This window comes from Pieris rapae, chromosome 1 (assembly GCF_905147795.1).
Source record: "Pieris rapae chromosome 1, ilPieRapa1.1, whole genome shotgun sequence".
NCBI lineage: Eukaryota > Metazoa > Arthropoda > Insecta > Lepidoptera > Pieridae > Pieris > Pieris rapae.
In genome coordinates, this window is record NC_059509.1 from 3,995,108 (window position 1) to 4,010,833 (window position 15,726).

Below are 15,726 nucleotides of genomic sequence, written 5' to 3' on the forward strand. Positions count from 1 at the left end.
ACAGTATAGTAAGTCAATAGCGTAGACGGACTATGGTATACTCTATCTACGGTCGATAGTTAATAACTTTTAGTTTAATTTTTAGCTTTGACACCTGACGTTTTGAATATATGGATTAGTTCAGACTTCAGGCCCCGGCCGCGCGGCGAAAAATTAAGATTTCTATTTTGGAAATTTTACTAATAAGTAATACATAAATTTAGTAAAAATTAAATTCATGTTACGTAAATATCTATTACCTTACTAAAAGTTGTGTTATAAATTTCCAATTCTAAGGTTTTTAGCGAAGGTGATTACTATAATACTACACAAATATAACTATAAATTTTAATTTATATCAGTTTTCTATAAGGCGATACACGATTTTGCAGTAGGTAGTTTAAATGGCAGATAATGATGATTATTATTACGGTGAAGGGTTAGTAAATTATGCTTGAACGGTGTTGTATAAAAAGCTTTTTCTTCTTATAAATTGTGTATGTGGGTGTCATTGAATTTGCACATTGATTGTTTCTGTATGAATTTAATTAATATTTCCAAGTACACTACAAATATATTTTGTTTTTATTAATGTTAGGTGGTGTGTCATTCTCTAAAATTTGTATAATAAACTAACTTATGGCTAGTTTGCTTATAATCACCCATTCTGCATTTACTAATGTTATCCTTAGTTAGTTACATTAATTAATGGGTCTAAGTATTTTTACAATTTCTTGCCAATTTAAAACATTGTTGTGGTTTTGTGGCTTACAGTTTTAATGAGGGTACTTAATTTTATATAAACTAAATATGTTGTAGGATTATGGATCCACTGGGAGCAGCCCCGGAGGTAACCTATAATTGGGTTGATATAACTAAAGATTTTTTTGAAAATATTAAAGGTAAATAATTTTATTGTTAACATTACTTAATAAAATAGAACAAAATTTTTTATGAACCATATTAATATTCATGTTGTATACAGTTTAAAATCAAAGTATTTTACTAGTTTTTATGTTTTTTTTTGTTAAATATAAAGAAAGAAAACAATATTTCAGCAGGTTTAATAGGTTAAAACATTTCAATATATGACTATGCTTTTTAGATCTAGAGCTAGGAGAACTGTTGCATGATGGACATTTGTTTGGCTTGTTTGAAGCTATGTCTGCCATTGAGATGATGGATCCTAAAATGGATGCAGGGATGGCATGCAATAGAGGCAATCCAAAACCCCTCAATTTTCAACGGGCTGTTGAGGTAATATGAATATATTGAAGTATGTTTTCAAATATCTCAAGGCAAAATGAAGTTGGCCTTGTGCATAAAAATGGTACAAATGAACCTGATTGAACTTCATTGTTAAAATTTAGCTTGAAACTATATATAATTTTTATGTATGTTTAATAATAATCAATTTCATAGATTTATCTTTCTTTTCAGAGTGGAAAATTAAAAATAGATGATTTAGAACCAAGTGAACTGATTGGCATAATAGATGCTACAATGGCATGTGTAGTGTCCTGGCTTGAAGGACATTCATTAGCTCAGACTGTATTCACAAATCTCTACTTACACCAGCCTCATTTAATAAAAAATAAACCTTTGAAGGCTTACTGCATTGCTGTGTATAAATTGCTGGATTGTATAAGGGATTGTATTAATAAGTAAGTTTCATGCAAGTAAAAAATAATCTGAATATATAAGCAACTTCTTTATATTAATAAAATCTTAATGTCCTTTTCTATTCTGTAATTCATTACAATTATCTTCACATTTATTGTGTTAAATTTTTTTTAGTCACATTGATATGCAGGCCATTATTCAAATTTTATTTGCATCAATGGATGGCCAATACAAAAAATTATTAGTGTCATCAAATTTTAGTAAAACATACATTTATATTATAATTACAGAGCACAAGTTTTTGAAGAAGAAGATTTTCTGCCAATGAGCTACGGATATAGACTAGGCTCCAGCCCTCAATATGGTAATTATGACACAAGTCTAGATCTGTCTGAACAAAAATTTATTGCCATGTTAAGGGAACAAGAAGAGGAGCTGAATAAAAAGGCTAAGATTTCAGATAGTGAGGTAATCTCTAAACTCTATATTATTTTCAGTGTAAAACCCAAAATCTTTTATACAAAAAGTATAATATTAACAGCCCAGTAAAATAAATTTCTTTAAATGTATTGAAGTAAAAGAATAGACAACAACAGTTAAACAATTGAAATCATCAGTATATTGTTAGAATTTCTGTAGGAGGGTGTCGACAATTCATCTCTAGACATAATCTCAGAATAAGTGTAACATTCAAGCAGAGCTGTATTTTTTGAGGTGTACCTTAACAAATTAGGACAGGTTGTTTTTTCTCCAACTGATCTGAATTTTTTTTCTAACAACCTTAATTTTGTTAATTGTTTCTATGCTGACAAAGCTATCTTGAAATATAAATTATTTCAGATGGCAGAAGCCTGGGCGGGTTTAGCAGCTCGGATAAGATTTACTCGAATGTTTTATCAAGCATTGCAACTTATCACAAAGAGAGATGGAGTATCTGGAGCTGATTGTGTAGCACTGCTAAATGGTTGCTCTGAGATGATGAAGGTCATCATCAGAACTTCTGGGAAGGGGACACAGCCTGTTGAGAACTGTGAGGTTTATATAATATTTACATGATAGATAAATGAATAATATAAATTATGGGATTTGGGAGTTGGATATAATTATATTATAAGTTCATACCATTTATGTTCATTGACTTGCATAATATGATTTTTTCATATAAAAATGTTGTCAGTGTAATATAAAAATATAATTTATTCCTTTTTTATTATTATTATTATTCCTCTTGAAACCTAGATATATGATAATATACAGTTACCATTTTTATATATTTGGTTTGTATTAATTCCGATGCACCAAACAAAGAAATAAATTTGCACAAATATTACTTTAATATTTTAATTATATATATATATATTATATAAATATTAATAAAAAATATTTTCTTTAATATTTTTTTTTAAATTTCAGCTGATGCACCAAACCCAATGGGCTTCGAGCCAATGATGAATCAGCGTCTATTACCCCCGACATTTCCGCGGTACACACGTATAAAGGCTAGGCCAGAAGCCCTGCAGTACTTCGATGAGATGGTTACTCGTCTAAGACATGCCTGGAAGATTACATCATGCACCAATTTTCACACAGCACTGGTTCGTCTATTATTCCATGTATATTACTTTACAACCTTTGTATGATAAATTCCATGCAGATTTTGCTTGACTATAAAATTTGTCTCCGGGTTGAGACGGACGCTTAACAGCTAAGTTCACGCTCTTCTTTATATAACACAAAAAAAAGTTTCTTGCCCTGCTTTGGGTTTGGAGTAATTTTTTTCAATAACCGAGACATTTGCCTTTGTGTACGAGCGTTTAAAAATCATTGTTTAATATATCATCTTCGCGGTTAAAACGTGGCACTATTGTCGTTTTCAGCTTTAAATTATATTAATTATCAAACGGATACCTTTACGGATTATTGATTTTGTTATTACAGTAAGCCTTTTCTCATTCGTCATAACGACAAACTCTCTATTGCGTAACAATGATTTAGTTTGTTTGGTTAATCACAAATCCCATACATTAATTCATTCTTTATAACGCAACCGCCATTCTCTATTATGAAGAAATATTTTCATATTTAGATATTAATAACATACTTAAGTGTAATTGTTTTTATAATCAGCTTGCAAAACTAAGTTTGAGATGACGAAATTTCTAAGAAAGACACCTGAGGTCATTAAAAGCCGTCTCGCCTTTGTTATTGTTAATTGCATTAATGCGTGTGCATTATTAGAAATCATTGCCTGTAGGAAATTTTGGTCTCAGTTACTATCACACCATCGTCACCTATCGAGTACTATCAGTCGTAAACAGACTTTGAAACTGTCAAGATGGCCAGTTAAAGAAAAGCGTTATCATTTAACGAAGCAGTTTGTTTGTTGCTTGCGATAGAAGAAGAAAAATCAGTGATGTTGGAATAGGTTTAGGACTCAGTCCATCTACTGTTGCTACTGCAGAGAATGTCTTCAAAAAAATTGAGTAAGGCAAAATTGGACGACATAGACCAAGCAATTTTGTAATAAAATTAGAAGTTATTGTAATTGGTTATATAATTTGTTTTTTTCTATTCCTATAACAACATCTCTCTATAACGACAAAAAAGTCCTTTGAAATGCGTTATAAAGAGTTTACTGTAATTGCAACTGTACAAATAACAGTATAGTTTTATGACAGTAAAACGTTTCAGGATTTCTTTATGGAGTTCAGCAGACAGCGCGCCTGTATCCTGTCCCGGTCGGCGTTACAGCTTCTGTACATAAGCCCGTCCCCTGTCGCTATGACCACTATGGGCCCCGGTCCAGCTCACCGTGTCTTCATGGACATCCTCAGAGATTCTATCAAGAGCTTTGTCAATCCACCGGCGTTGGCCAAACTGCCTCCAGGAACTACTCCTCCTGTAAGGAATTTGTAATTACGATAATATTCCTATACTATAATTTTAGTATTTAAATTCTCGAACGTATACGTACATTAGAAAGACTAGAATTACAAATACCGTAAATATAACCTTGACGTCCGTCGTTCCACAACTAAGCGATTCTTAAGGCAATTTCTGCCGGTCACCGCAATTATGTGGAACCAGCTGCCCACAGAAGTATTTCCGATTTAATCTGATTTAAAGTCCTTCAAGAAAAGAGCGCACCAATTCTTGAAAGGCCGGCAACACACTCGAACCCTCTGGCATTGAGAGTGTCCATGGGCGGCGGTATCACTTAACATCAGGTGAGACTCCTGTCCGTTTGCCCCCCTGTTCTATAAAAAAAAACTTAGGGTCCTTCAAGAAAGGATCGTACCAATTCTTAATAGGCCGGCAGCGCTCTTGCGAGCCTTCTGGCAGTGCGAATGTCCATGGGCGGCCGTATCACTTAGCAACAGGTGAGCCTCTTGTCCGTCTGCCCCCTGTAACATAAACAAAAAAAAAACAATATTATGTGTTCTTTGTACTCCGATTCGAACTCTGCTTGATAGTGAAGTAAACTAATGTACTCATAGCGTTCTCCATATGAAAATGTTTTGTAACATTTCTATTGCCATCCATCTTCCAATTATCTTATTCCAATTGCCTGTAAAGTATCTTAAATGGTTAATCAGTAATTAGTTTCAATTTATAAACGGACCCATTTTTTTCATTTCCATTGGCTCAGTTATATTTTTTTTAACTTCCATATATTTGGCATTGTGTTACATATATACGTGGAACAATACAAAACTAATGTATAAAATGATTAATAATTTTATATAAACAAGATATATATGTAAAAGAAATAATCACCAATCACGAATTTTTGAATATATATTAACTTTTTAATTATCGAAAATGTTTCAATTTGTTTATCGCATGTTTAATTTTAGCATTAATAGATTATTACTCCTAATTATTTTATGCTATCTGTATAAACGTCAGATGGCCATAGACACGGCTGTAGGATGTTTTGTTATATTTGTTAAAGGAATGTAGTATTTGCGACCAAAAAAATATTTTTTTTTTAATTTTTCAGGCTCGTGAATTCATAGACAAATTCCTTTCTCGTTGTGTCCGTCCGTTCGCGGCGTTTCTTCAGGTTTGCGGGCACAACCGGGCGAGGCAGCGGGATAAACTAGCGATGCTGCTTGATGAATTCGCTGGTTTGGAAGAAGAGGTACTAATTATTTAGATTTCATACTAAATAAGAGTATGACGAGATTGTAGTCACCGCAAGCGTGCAGCAAGTATCAATATGAAACATATTTCATACTACAGATTTTTAAGACTTAAATTGCGAAGTTATTGTATGTAATTTGACCAGGCTTCTCAAACCTATCTATCTATGTAAAACAAGAAGAGTGTCTTCGAAAAGAGGAGTAGCTACAAAGGGTGTTTTTTTTAGTGAAAAACGCCCAAACTTGTGTCTTCTTGGGAGTTAAAGTACCCCAGTTTATTTTCCCCCTAGTCCGAGACTCCGAGTAGTAGAGTTTCGCCTTCAGACACAAATTTGTTCCGGTACTCATCGACAACCACAATACTGTAATAAACATCTATATTGTAATAGGCGGAAAGCGTGGACGCAGTAATAAGCGCGACTATGGGTACGCCGGCGCGAGCGTGTTTTGGTACGTGGGTGCTATACCACGTACTACGAGTTATGATCGCATATCTGCTATCCGGACTGGAATTGGAATTGTACAGTGTACACGAGTACCATTATATATTTTGGTAAGTGCATATTTTTATATATACGTATTCTGACTATCAATAGCGACTCCAATGATGGAACGAATAATTAAGTCAATTGGTAGAATTCAGAGATTTTTTTTAATATTAGGGTTTCATTGTTACTTAAGCATTAAAGGGGAGGGGGTCTTTTTTCTTAATAATAATTAATTATTAAATTCTAAATATAGATGGCGCTATTTTAAAAAGTATTCATTCATCACCACAGCGTTAACAAAATTGGACATAAGTTCTTTAGTTGAACTAATGTTATTAGACTGATTTACTTTGTTTTAAAAAGGGGCTAGGATTGTTTTTATAGTAGTACATTCATAGCCATTTAAATATTTTTGAAACAAATTAAATAAATCCGTAACATTAGAGAAAATTCTGAAATTTACTATTTTTTGTTTTCAGGTATTTATATGAGTTTCTGTATGGTTGGCTTGTCTCTGCTTTGGGGCGGGCGGAAGCCCTTAACGGGGAAGCAAAGCGTTCGGAGAAAAAAAGTGGTTCACGGAAGCTGAAGAAGAGAGCTCGACCCTCAGCAAGAGAGGGACTTATGTGTCAAGTACTACAGAGTATGTGTGGGGGATACTATAAGGTATATACAGAAAATACTCGTACAATTGATAATTCTTTTTTTATATATTTAAATCTGTTCATTTATTAAAGGGACATGTATAAATAATGGTAATAGGTATTTTTTGTTCATGTTAAATTCAATAATAATAATAAATAATTCATTAATTTTTGACTCACGAGTCATACATATACGTCATAATTAGGCGTAACTTTAAGCGTAAACGCAATTTTGCTAGGGTCAAATAGAATCTTGTTATTTTATTTTATTTAAAATGATCCCAAAATTAGTTACATTATACTTGAACGCTGCCAAACAATAATGAGACAGAGATGTGTGTGTAAATTAAAGATTTGTTTGAATTGCAATGACTTTAATGCGCAGGCGTTGGTAGCCTTCAAGCTCCAAGGCAAGATTCGTCAGCCGCAGTGCGAGTTCGACAACGAGGCAGTGCGGTACAAGCACCGCTTCGCGCCTCTTGCAGTACTGACGCCGCCGCAAGTTCATTATCATGAGTTTTGCGAAATGACACGGCCTTTGCAGTAAGTATATTTCATTTATATAATGTGTATATAATGCCTAGCCTACTTTTTTAGTATATACCAACATGGAACATTTTGCTATGCTACCCCAGACTGAAACTTTATAGGTTGCTCTCTGAATTTTTGTTGAACCTGAGAGTTCATGTCATAAGCTTTTAATTAACATATAATTGGGTTTAATTGTAGAGGGGTGAAAATGAAAGGTTGTATGTATTTTTTTATGCCGTATCATAAAAAAATAAAAACAAAAAAATTCTATAAAAAGATTGGGCTGGGCATTCCTTATCGTTTAGGGGTTTGAAACATATATTGTAGCCGATTCTCAGACCTACTGAATATGCATAATAAATTTCATAAGAATCGGTCGAGCCGTTTCGGAGGAGTATTTTATATACACATATGTTCTAGACAATCGGAAGGGTATTGATTAATTGATTACCATAAATAGAAAATATGTTCTCAAATAGACCATAGTGGAATGCTTTGCAGGATTCTTTCAGCGGTTGGGAGTCTTTAATTAATATCGACCCCCATGAACACTCGATACCATAGGGATCACGAGTGTGTTGCCGGTCTTTAATAATTGGTTCGCTCTTTTCTTGAAGGACCCTAAGTCGTATTGGTTGGGCAATACTTCAGTGGGTAGCTGGCTCCATATAGTAGTTCAGGCAAAAATCTATTGTTAATCTGTACTAATCAATGTTTTGTAAACTTGTACACTAAGGATGCATAATATTTAAAAACCTTAAAATATTCAATAACTGCATCATTCCTTACAAAGGAGGGGAGATCTTGATAAGAAAACTTTTATAACTGTATACTGATTACTGTACTATACTATAAATATTATATAACTATACTTTGAAATTTTCAGATACGAAAACCCAATAATATTATACCTGGGCGGCTGCAAACATTTTCAACAAGCTAGAAATCTATTGGAGACCATCACAACACCAGACCAAGAGGTACCCTGACTCTAAACCTTTCATCAGTATATTTATACTATTCTTCTTCTCGTCCGTTCTACGCCCTTGATTTTAGAACTGGGAGTAAATTTATAATGTATTTTTTGAAGTTCATGTGTACATTAAAATACATATATGAATAAGTAAACGTTTCAAAATAATTACCAAAAAAGTTAAATTTCAACGAAAATAATTCAGCGAATATTAAAACAATTTCAGGTACTAGATCTACTGAAGGTGGCAAAAACGAATTTCATAGTATTGAAGTTGCTGGCTGATGGCCACAAGAGCGATTCCAGTACTCCACCAGACTTTGATTTTTCCGTACATAGACATTTTCCTATAATTAAATTAGTTTAATAAGATTTTGTATTTCTAATGTAAAACTTGTAAATGTTATAAATATATTCGGTTTAATTTAAAATGGTTTTATTTTTACCGCTTATACGTTGTATTTTATGTGTTGAATTATACATTATTAGGAATTTGAAATTCGCAGTCTTTATATGTTAAATGGTATAAGAAATCTTTGATAAAACATAATTACTCCCAAGCCCGCTCAACGCCCCTGACTTGCAAACTGGTAGTAAATGTAAATTCTTAAAAGGCCGGCAACGCACTCGCGAGCCCTTTAGCATCGAGTGTCCATGGGCGGCGGTATCACTTAACATCAGGTGAGCCTCCTGCCCGTTTGCCCCCTGTTCTATAAAAAACAATTAATATAATTTTTTGATGTTCATAAGTGTACTTGTTTACGTATATGAATAAAGATATTTTGTTTTTGATTTTTTTAAATTTAAATCATATAATTCTGGTCGGGCCGCAAACTTAACCACAGTCAGTAAAGTTTTATTTCGTTGATCGTCGGATCATTATTAATATTACTGATTGTTGCATCTGTTCATTGGCACAACTCCAGGCTGTGGTGTTTTGAAAAATAATTTTAAATGAACTGGTTCATATAAATTTCAATTCGAAAGAGTTATATGCTTAATATAATAAATTAACATAAACAAATAAAATAATTATAAAAATATTTTCCAGCCAGTGTCTTAAAGAAAAGTGGGAGTTCTTGTATTGTTTATTATTATAACTTAATTAACTTACAATGATTATGTTACTCAATTCATACACACTACAAATACATTTCTGATTATTTTGTTATATATGTTTTCCTAATACTAAATGTTTTTAAAATATTTTATGCATAGTCTTCATTTATAATAAATTGCTATAAACAGAAGCAAAATAGAATTTAAGCGAATAAGGTGTTTTAATACACATTTTTAAAACAATCTTATAAATCTTTGATATATTATAATTCTAAATATTTTATCATATCTAGTTCTCTTCTTCATCTGAGTCAGCATCCGATACATCAGTGTAGCAATCGTGTTCTATCGCATTTACGTTGAGGAAGTCCATCGGTTGTGGTCCTGGAAAACACAAAACAAGTTCGATTCTGTCTGAATACCTCCAATGGCTTAATACAACCTTATTAACGACAAAGTGAGCCTCAGCGAAATCCTATATTTTATGATAAAAATTTCCTCACATGAAGCTCACCTTTTGTTATAACCGTCCGTGAATAGCACTCATTATCCAGTGAACTCCTTTTGTGCATTTTACCTGTATGCGAACACCTGCGTTAGCTTAACGTTGCCGCCTCGCCTATTTTGACTAAAGTATTTAGAACGAAGTAAAAATTGAATTAAAATCGGAATGTTCTTTCTTATATGAATCTTTGAACGCCTAGCACTTTTTTACTAGCAAATGCCACTTCGTCTTGTGGGAAATAAGTCTAAGTAATCGTTGTCTAGATTATTAAATACATTCCACAGAAAACAAAGTATGTGAAGGCAACTCGTAAGCATTTTACCCATGCTGTTGAAATGACAGTTTCTAACTAAGTTATATTTGTTTTAATCTATGCACGGTTTCCAATGTTAATCCAATTTCGACAGCAGAAATATTACTGTAAGCTAATATACCTTCGGTGTATACAACACTAGCCCCAAAGTCCTGTACAGGTGTTGGTGTAACAGGACGATCAACTTTGATGACGGCAGATGCGTTTTCCTCTTCTTTATCACCATCTTCGTCACTCTCTATAACTATTTCTATCTCTTCACAGTCTTCTATCTAAAAATTAATGAAAAGACTGTTATGATCTATTGCAAGGTTTATGGTAGATAATTTCTGATTATTTCAAATATTAAGACGATACGAAGCGTTTTTTTTGTATCACTTCGTTACATATAACTGAGTACAAAACTATTAAAACTAGGTCGGTAATTGATGGCCTTAAAGCTCATTAGATCAGACGGGAACAAATTGTAAGTGCGATACTATTTAACATTTTACAAAATTTAGAATATATACGTAACAAAGAAGGATTCCGTTACTAAATTAAATTGATAGCAGATAAAAATATTTATAGATATGTATAAGTAATGCTTACGAAACAAATATAGAAAACCAAGTTTAGTGTGAGACACACACTTATAGGGAATGAAGTGAATTGTTTTCCGAGTGATAGAGTTATGACGTAGCTTTATACAAAAATGATTGACCTGCCGATAAATTATCATAGAATACTTAACGTATATTATTGTTGTACCTACTGGGATATCGAGGGATTGTTGCTTATTCCTAAACTCCCGACGTAGCTGCGCTGACGTTGGTGTTGGTGCTGCTTTACTGTAACCTGGTGAAGGGGTACCGAGTCCACTAGACCCTTCATTAACCTGATACCCAACTTCAAGGTTCAAGGCCAAGTTCGGGGTACCAGCGAAACGCCGCTTACGCAGATGACAGCCTGATTCTTCGTCGACCATTGTGATGTTTGCTTATTGTATTCCTGTAAGAGAAGTATAAATTATCAAAAGACCACTTTATAGTCGTAATTCCTTTTGCTACAAATCCCTTTTGAACAAAAATCAGCAGGAAGTTGACATAATTTGATTAGACATGGAATTATAGATCCAAATTTATATTAGCACTGTTGAATGACTGCTTCGCTGATTTATCCTACAATCATGATTCGCAGCCACTGAGTCTGCTACTGTTCACTACAAAAGTAATAAATGTTCAAAATCGATTATAAACATAGAAATTTTCACTGATAAAATATATATTACTTTTTACACAATTTCCTTACAAACAATCAAACACGTAGTCACAACAGCACCACAAGAAACTTTCTCCGTTCGACCTACATCGGTCTACTAGACCAAGGACTCGAACTCTAGCTCCAAAGAAGCCTTATGATTTAATCCGTGCACTATGAAACCTTTTGACGAGGTTGTTATATATAACTGCCACCCGTGGCTTTACGCCATTTTAGGACGTTACTCTGTTAGAATTTGCTTAACAATATTAATACTATTATATTATGCTCATCGGTTAGTTAATCATCAACTTATTTCATTTAACAACTGAAACAACTGAAACAATGAAATATATTTTACAAGTTAAAGAATGTAAAACAAAAAGAATGTTAGAAAATTTGAAGTATACATGCGTTATACATATTTATACAGGATAAGGAACCTTAATTTAGTTTTCTAGTTTTAATGAAATAGTATTTACGTTGTGTTTCGGGCATCGTAATACACTACGAATGTATAGACGTAAAGTCTTATTATGCCTGTATATAGAAAGTATTAGAGCGAAAATAACTCAAATTATGAAATCGTTTATAATAGAACTATGGATGAAAATGAACTATAGGGAGATTATAGGTAATTTCACATTTTCTTTGTTGTTCAACTAACGAGATAGATAGCGCTAAACTAATATATTTTCAAAGGATAAAAACTTAATACGTATTTATTCCAACTAATTTACTAAAGCTACCTCATGCTGAAAAGTCGAAATGCCACAAGTAACTGCTACATATTAAGCTAAATTATAATTGAATCATCGACATATCATTGTATGTTTCTGTAGAACTGTAGTTCCACTAGAACCAATTATAAATTTAAAATTCGTATCTTAAAAATATATTGCAATTGGAAAAATATTCAGAGCATTAGATTTACTCAATTTTTTAAGGATTTCGTCATAATGTAGTATATTAATAATTTCATAGAGATCGAAGAAAATGTTTCCAATCCCCGACACTTGCAGGTTTTCCCCGCCCACTTAAACGCTAATGCCTAATTATACTTATTTAGTACATAACAGATTATCGCATTTTTACCACATATAATTCATTCATTTTTTATTTGGGGTTGTATGATTATTGTGTTTAAATGGATAACTTGGGGTAACTCGTAATATTTTATTGGTTTAGTTGGCCATAAGGTTTCAATTTATTTATTATATCGATATTTTATTGTAAAAAAATATAATTTTTCATTATTAAATTAAAAAAGTGTTTATTCAATTAAAGCACTTGCTATAATTAAAAAAAACAGACATAACAATAACTTGGATAGTTGCATATAATTTGGGCACGTAAGCAGATTGAAGACAATCTTTTTTTTTAAGAACAGGGGGGCAGGAGGCTCACCTGATGTTAAGTGATACCGCCGCCCGTGGACACTCTCAATGCCAGAGGGCTCGCGAGTGCGTTGACGGCCTTTCAAGAATTGGTACGCTCTTTTCTTGAAGGCATAGGTAATCTTTACTGGTAGGAATGAATGTTTGAAGTTAATATAAATAACAAGTAATGTAAATCGTCTATTAAAAATAATTTGACATACAAAGTAATCTTTTCATGCGAATACTTTAAATAAGAGGGTTCATAATTGCACATTATACTTTATTGTCGCGTAGTTCCGCCTCTTCACATGCGGCCTCATCTGACATTCCACTTAATATTAAAATGTTGTGATTCCATCTCCTTGGCCGGCGTAATTGGGAATCTCCACATTTGTTATTTTAACAACAATGTCAGTTAATATTGTTATTTAACTTCGTTGCCTTATATTTAATTTACTGCGTCACCTATCGAACTATACAGTCATATAACTCCTCAACTGGGCGCCGTATTTACATTAAAATAATACGCAAACATTTTCTCCTGTATGCGAAATGTCAACAAGAATGACTCATGACTAAAGTGAGCATTTATTTTTTGACCCACAACGGGTCATTTAATTTTGGTCAATCAATCAATATTCAATGAAAGAAAAACACTTTTTAACTTTTTAGAAAAAGTTACCCAAAGTGTTTAGTTATATTTATATTTATCAGAAGAACATTTTTTTTATAGAGATGGTGACTATTTCAAATGAGAATAAATCTTGGCACATTTTTTTATATTCTTCTCCTCGAATTTTCGCGCGGTTTCTGAAAACGGTACAATTATGCGTCCCACAGGTCATTTCGGGGACACCGGGACGCGTAAATGAAAAAAGGGACAGTCCCGTCCAAAACGACGGATGGACGTCTGCTCACGTTACTAATGACCTCATATCGACCTCATATCATATAAGTATATATGACGAAGGCGAAAAAAAATAATTATGAGTTTCCAAAACAAGAACCTTAGTTTATAAATAATGAGCAATTATTTATACCATACGGTCACTTGGCCAGATTACAAGCGGTCGACCCACTTATTTAAGGCCGACAACGTATCGCCACAGTAAGGTTCATAATTGTGCATTATTTTGGCATTGCATTTTGGTGTAAGCTTGCAACTTATTAGAACAGTAGTTACATTAACATGCTTCTTCGTGTGCTAGCTTTATTTGAAATTCATATTACTGCAGGTGTTTTATTAAATAACAGATTTATTTAAAAATAGCTATAGTGAATGTGAAGTTTTAAAACTTGAATTTTATCAATTTTCTGTTAAATTAAGTTATCTTAACTGGTGAACTGAATTAAATGACTAAGGGCCTGTTTCACAATGTATGGATAAAGTACCAAATAGCTATGCAACACATAAATTATTCGAAAGATAAAAGTTCCGAATAAGATACTTCGCATTTCATGACAAATAGCGCTATCTTACAGTCGTGAAACGCAAAAATACTGTTTATCTTACCAATAAGTAAATAATAGCTTATTTGGCACTTATCCGGCCATTGTGAAACAGACCCTAAATAATATTATGTATACAATACATACCATAAGGACGAATCTCGAGATTTTCTGACACCCTCCAAAAAAGAATGAAGTAAACATCTTCGTTAATTATTTAACATTTGCACGTAAAAGACAATTTTTTATTTATTTTGGTTACCTACAAAACCACAGGTACAATCAGAACGTAGTATAGAGCGAAAAAATATAGAGATTTGCCATTGTAAAATAAGTTTGTATAACGTAAATATCGGTCAGGCGGTAATTAAACGAGCTGCAATGTGTATTAATGCTGGTTGTCCTTCCGAATTGAATATAAAAGCCAACACTGAGACATTACGAAATACTTTCGGAAAAGGATTAGTAAGGATAACATCGCATTATGGATAAATTCGTATTTTTATGTGTCGTACTCCTGGCTTGTAGTCTTGAAGCTCATGTAAGTATTGTCTCTGGATATGTTTCATTTGTACCATATTAAAAAGATTCAACTAAAATACTAATCTATCTCCTTATATGACAGCATAACCATAGATTTTTCAAAAGAGAGTAAAAGTAATGTCATTAAAAGAGTTCAATTATACCGATTAAGTTATGAATAATTAAGGGGTTTAAATTCTAACGTATCATTATGTAAAGACGTTTTACTAATTAATGTAGGAAATGTTTCCAGAACGTGCACTTATCAAAAGAACAAAAAGAAAAAGTACAACAGTACACCGTAGAATGTATCAAAGAAACTGGAGTTAAGACTGAGCTCATAGAAGAAGCGAAAAAGGGCCAATTGAGCGATGATGGGGGCTTCAAAAAATTCCTATTCTGCTTCTTTCAAAAAACCGGAATGCTCACATCTGATGCAAAACTTAATACGGAAGTAGCTTTATCAAAGCTCCCACCAGGAATAGACAAAGCTGCAGCTTCAAAATTGCTCGATGAATGTAAAGCGAAGAAGGGCAAAGACAGCGCAGACACAGCATATGAAATCTTTAAATGTTATTATGGTGGTACAAAACAACACGTAATTTTTGCTTAGGTTTATTTTAGAAGAATATTTTTTATGAAATAAATACTTTAATTATAAACATATTCATTATATCAACAAAAGCGTTATAAGAGACAACTTCTTAAGCATTTTTGTAATTGTTATAGTCGAATGGCAAGTGTTAACAAAGATTGCAAATCTCCAAAAAGAAATTAAATAACAATAAACAAGATATATTTAGAAGACCTAAAACGCAGTGATTCAGTTATCGTATACTACACTTAATCTAATACTTTCATACTTTTTTGTACCACA

The 15,726-nt window shown here is 32.8% G+C and overlaps 3 protein-coding genes across 8 annotated transcripts; 2 read left to right on the plus strand and 1 right to left on the minus strand.

The window, feature by feature from the left end:
- The first annotated feature begins 107 nt into the window (after positions 1-107).
- Positions 108-8,807, plus strand: LOC110994861 (N-alpha-acetyltransferase 35, NatC auxiliary subunit). 3 transcript variants are annotated; one of them, XM_022261750.2, is made up of 15 exons: positions 108-289; positions 372-418; positions 799-881; positions 1,085-1,236; positions 1,420-1,643; positions 1,893-2,070; positions 2,443-2,632; positions 3,016-3,197; positions 4,294-4,503; positions 5,606-5,746; positions 6,137-6,300; positions 6,715-6,901; positions 7,265-7,422; positions 8,297-8,390; positions 8,610-8,807. In XM_022261750.2, exons 2-15 carry the CDS (start codon positions 384-386, stop codon positions 8,748-8,750), a joined length of 2,139 nt encoding a protein of 712 aa, XP_022117442.2. In that variant the 5' UTR covers positions 108-289; positions 372-383; the 3' UTR covers positions 8,751-8,807. The 3 variants fall into 3 exon arrangements, with proteins under 3 accessions (XP_022117442.2, XP_022117443.2, XP_022117441.2); XM_022261751.2 differs by lacking the exon at positions 372-418; XM_022261749.2 differs by lacking the exon at positions 108-289 and having other exon boundaries at positions 296-418.
- A 688-nt stretch (positions 8,808-9,495) lies between these two features.
- On the minus strand, positions 9,496-14,565 carry LOC110994876. Of its 4 annotated transcripts, none has more exons than XM_045628348.1 (5): positions 14,475-14,565; positions 11,015-11,250; positions 10,382-10,532; positions 9,957-10,019; positions 9,496-9,826 (listed from the first exon to the last, which is right to left on the minus strand). In XM_045628348.1, the coding sequence occupies exons 2-5, from the start codon at positions 11,225-11,227 to the stop codon at positions 9,732-9,734; spliced, it is 522 nt and encodes a 173-aa protein (XP_045484304.1). In that variant the 5' UTR covers positions 11,228-11,250; positions 14,475-14,565; the 3' UTR covers positions 9,496-9,731. The 4 variants fall into 4 exon arrangements, with proteins under 4 accessions (XP_045484304.1, XP_022117462.2, XP_022117461.2 ...); XM_022261770.2 differs by lacking the exon at positions 14,475-14,565 and adding an exon at positions 11,551-11,669; XM_022261769.2 differs by lacking the exon at positions 14,475-14,565 and adding an exon at positions 11,531-11,664 and having other exon boundaries at positions 9,498-9,826.
- A 173-nt stretch (positions 14,566-14,738) lies between these two features.
- LOC110994916 (general odorant-binding protein 56d) lies at positions 14,739-15,653 on the plus strand. Its single transcript, XM_022261839.2, has 2 exons — positions 14,739-14,868; positions 15,103-15,653. Exons 1-2 carry the CDS (start codon positions 14,812-14,814, stop codon positions 15,460-15,462), a joined length of 417 nt encoding a protein of 138 aa, XP_022117531.2. The 5' UTR covers positions 14,739-14,811; the 3' UTR covers positions 15,463-15,653.
- The last annotated feature ends 73 nt before the right edge of the window (positions 15,654-15,726 follow it).

Excerpts from the sequence above, each read along its gene's own strand:
- LOC110994916 (XM_022261839.2), top strand. The coding sequence starts at position 14,812 with ATGGATAAATTCGTATTTTTATGTGTCGTACTCCTGGCTTGTAGTCTT. Across the intron at positions 14,869-15,102 it reads CTTGTAGTCTTGAAGCTCAT|AACGTGCACTTATCAAAAGA; the intron begins GTAAGTATTGTC and ends AAATGTTTCCAG.
- LOC110994876 (XM_045628348.1), bottom strand. The coding sequence starts at position 11,227 with ATGGTCGACGAAGAATCAGGCTGTCATCTGCGTAAGCGGCGTTTCGCT. Across the intron at positions 10,020-10,381 it reads TAGTGTTGTATACACCGAAG|GTAAAATGCACAAAAGGAGT; the intron begins GTATATTAGCTT and ends GTTCGCATACAG. Across the intron at positions 9,827-9,956 it reads ACGGACGGTTATAACAAAAG|GACCACAACCGATGGACTTC; the intron begins GTGAGCTTCATG and ends TGTGTTTTCCAG.
- LOC110994861 (XM_022261750.2), top strand. The coding sequence starts at position 384 with ATGGCAGATAATGATGATTATTATTACGGTGAAGG. Across the intron at positions 1,644-1,892 it reads ATAAGGGATTGTATTAATAA|AGCACAAGTTTTTGAAGAAG; the intron begins GTAAGTTTCATG and ends TTATAATTACAG. Across the intron at positions 6,301-6,714 it reads GAGTACCATTATATATTTTG|GTATTTATATGAGTTTCTGT; the intron begins GTAAGTGCATAT and ends TTTTGTTTTCAG.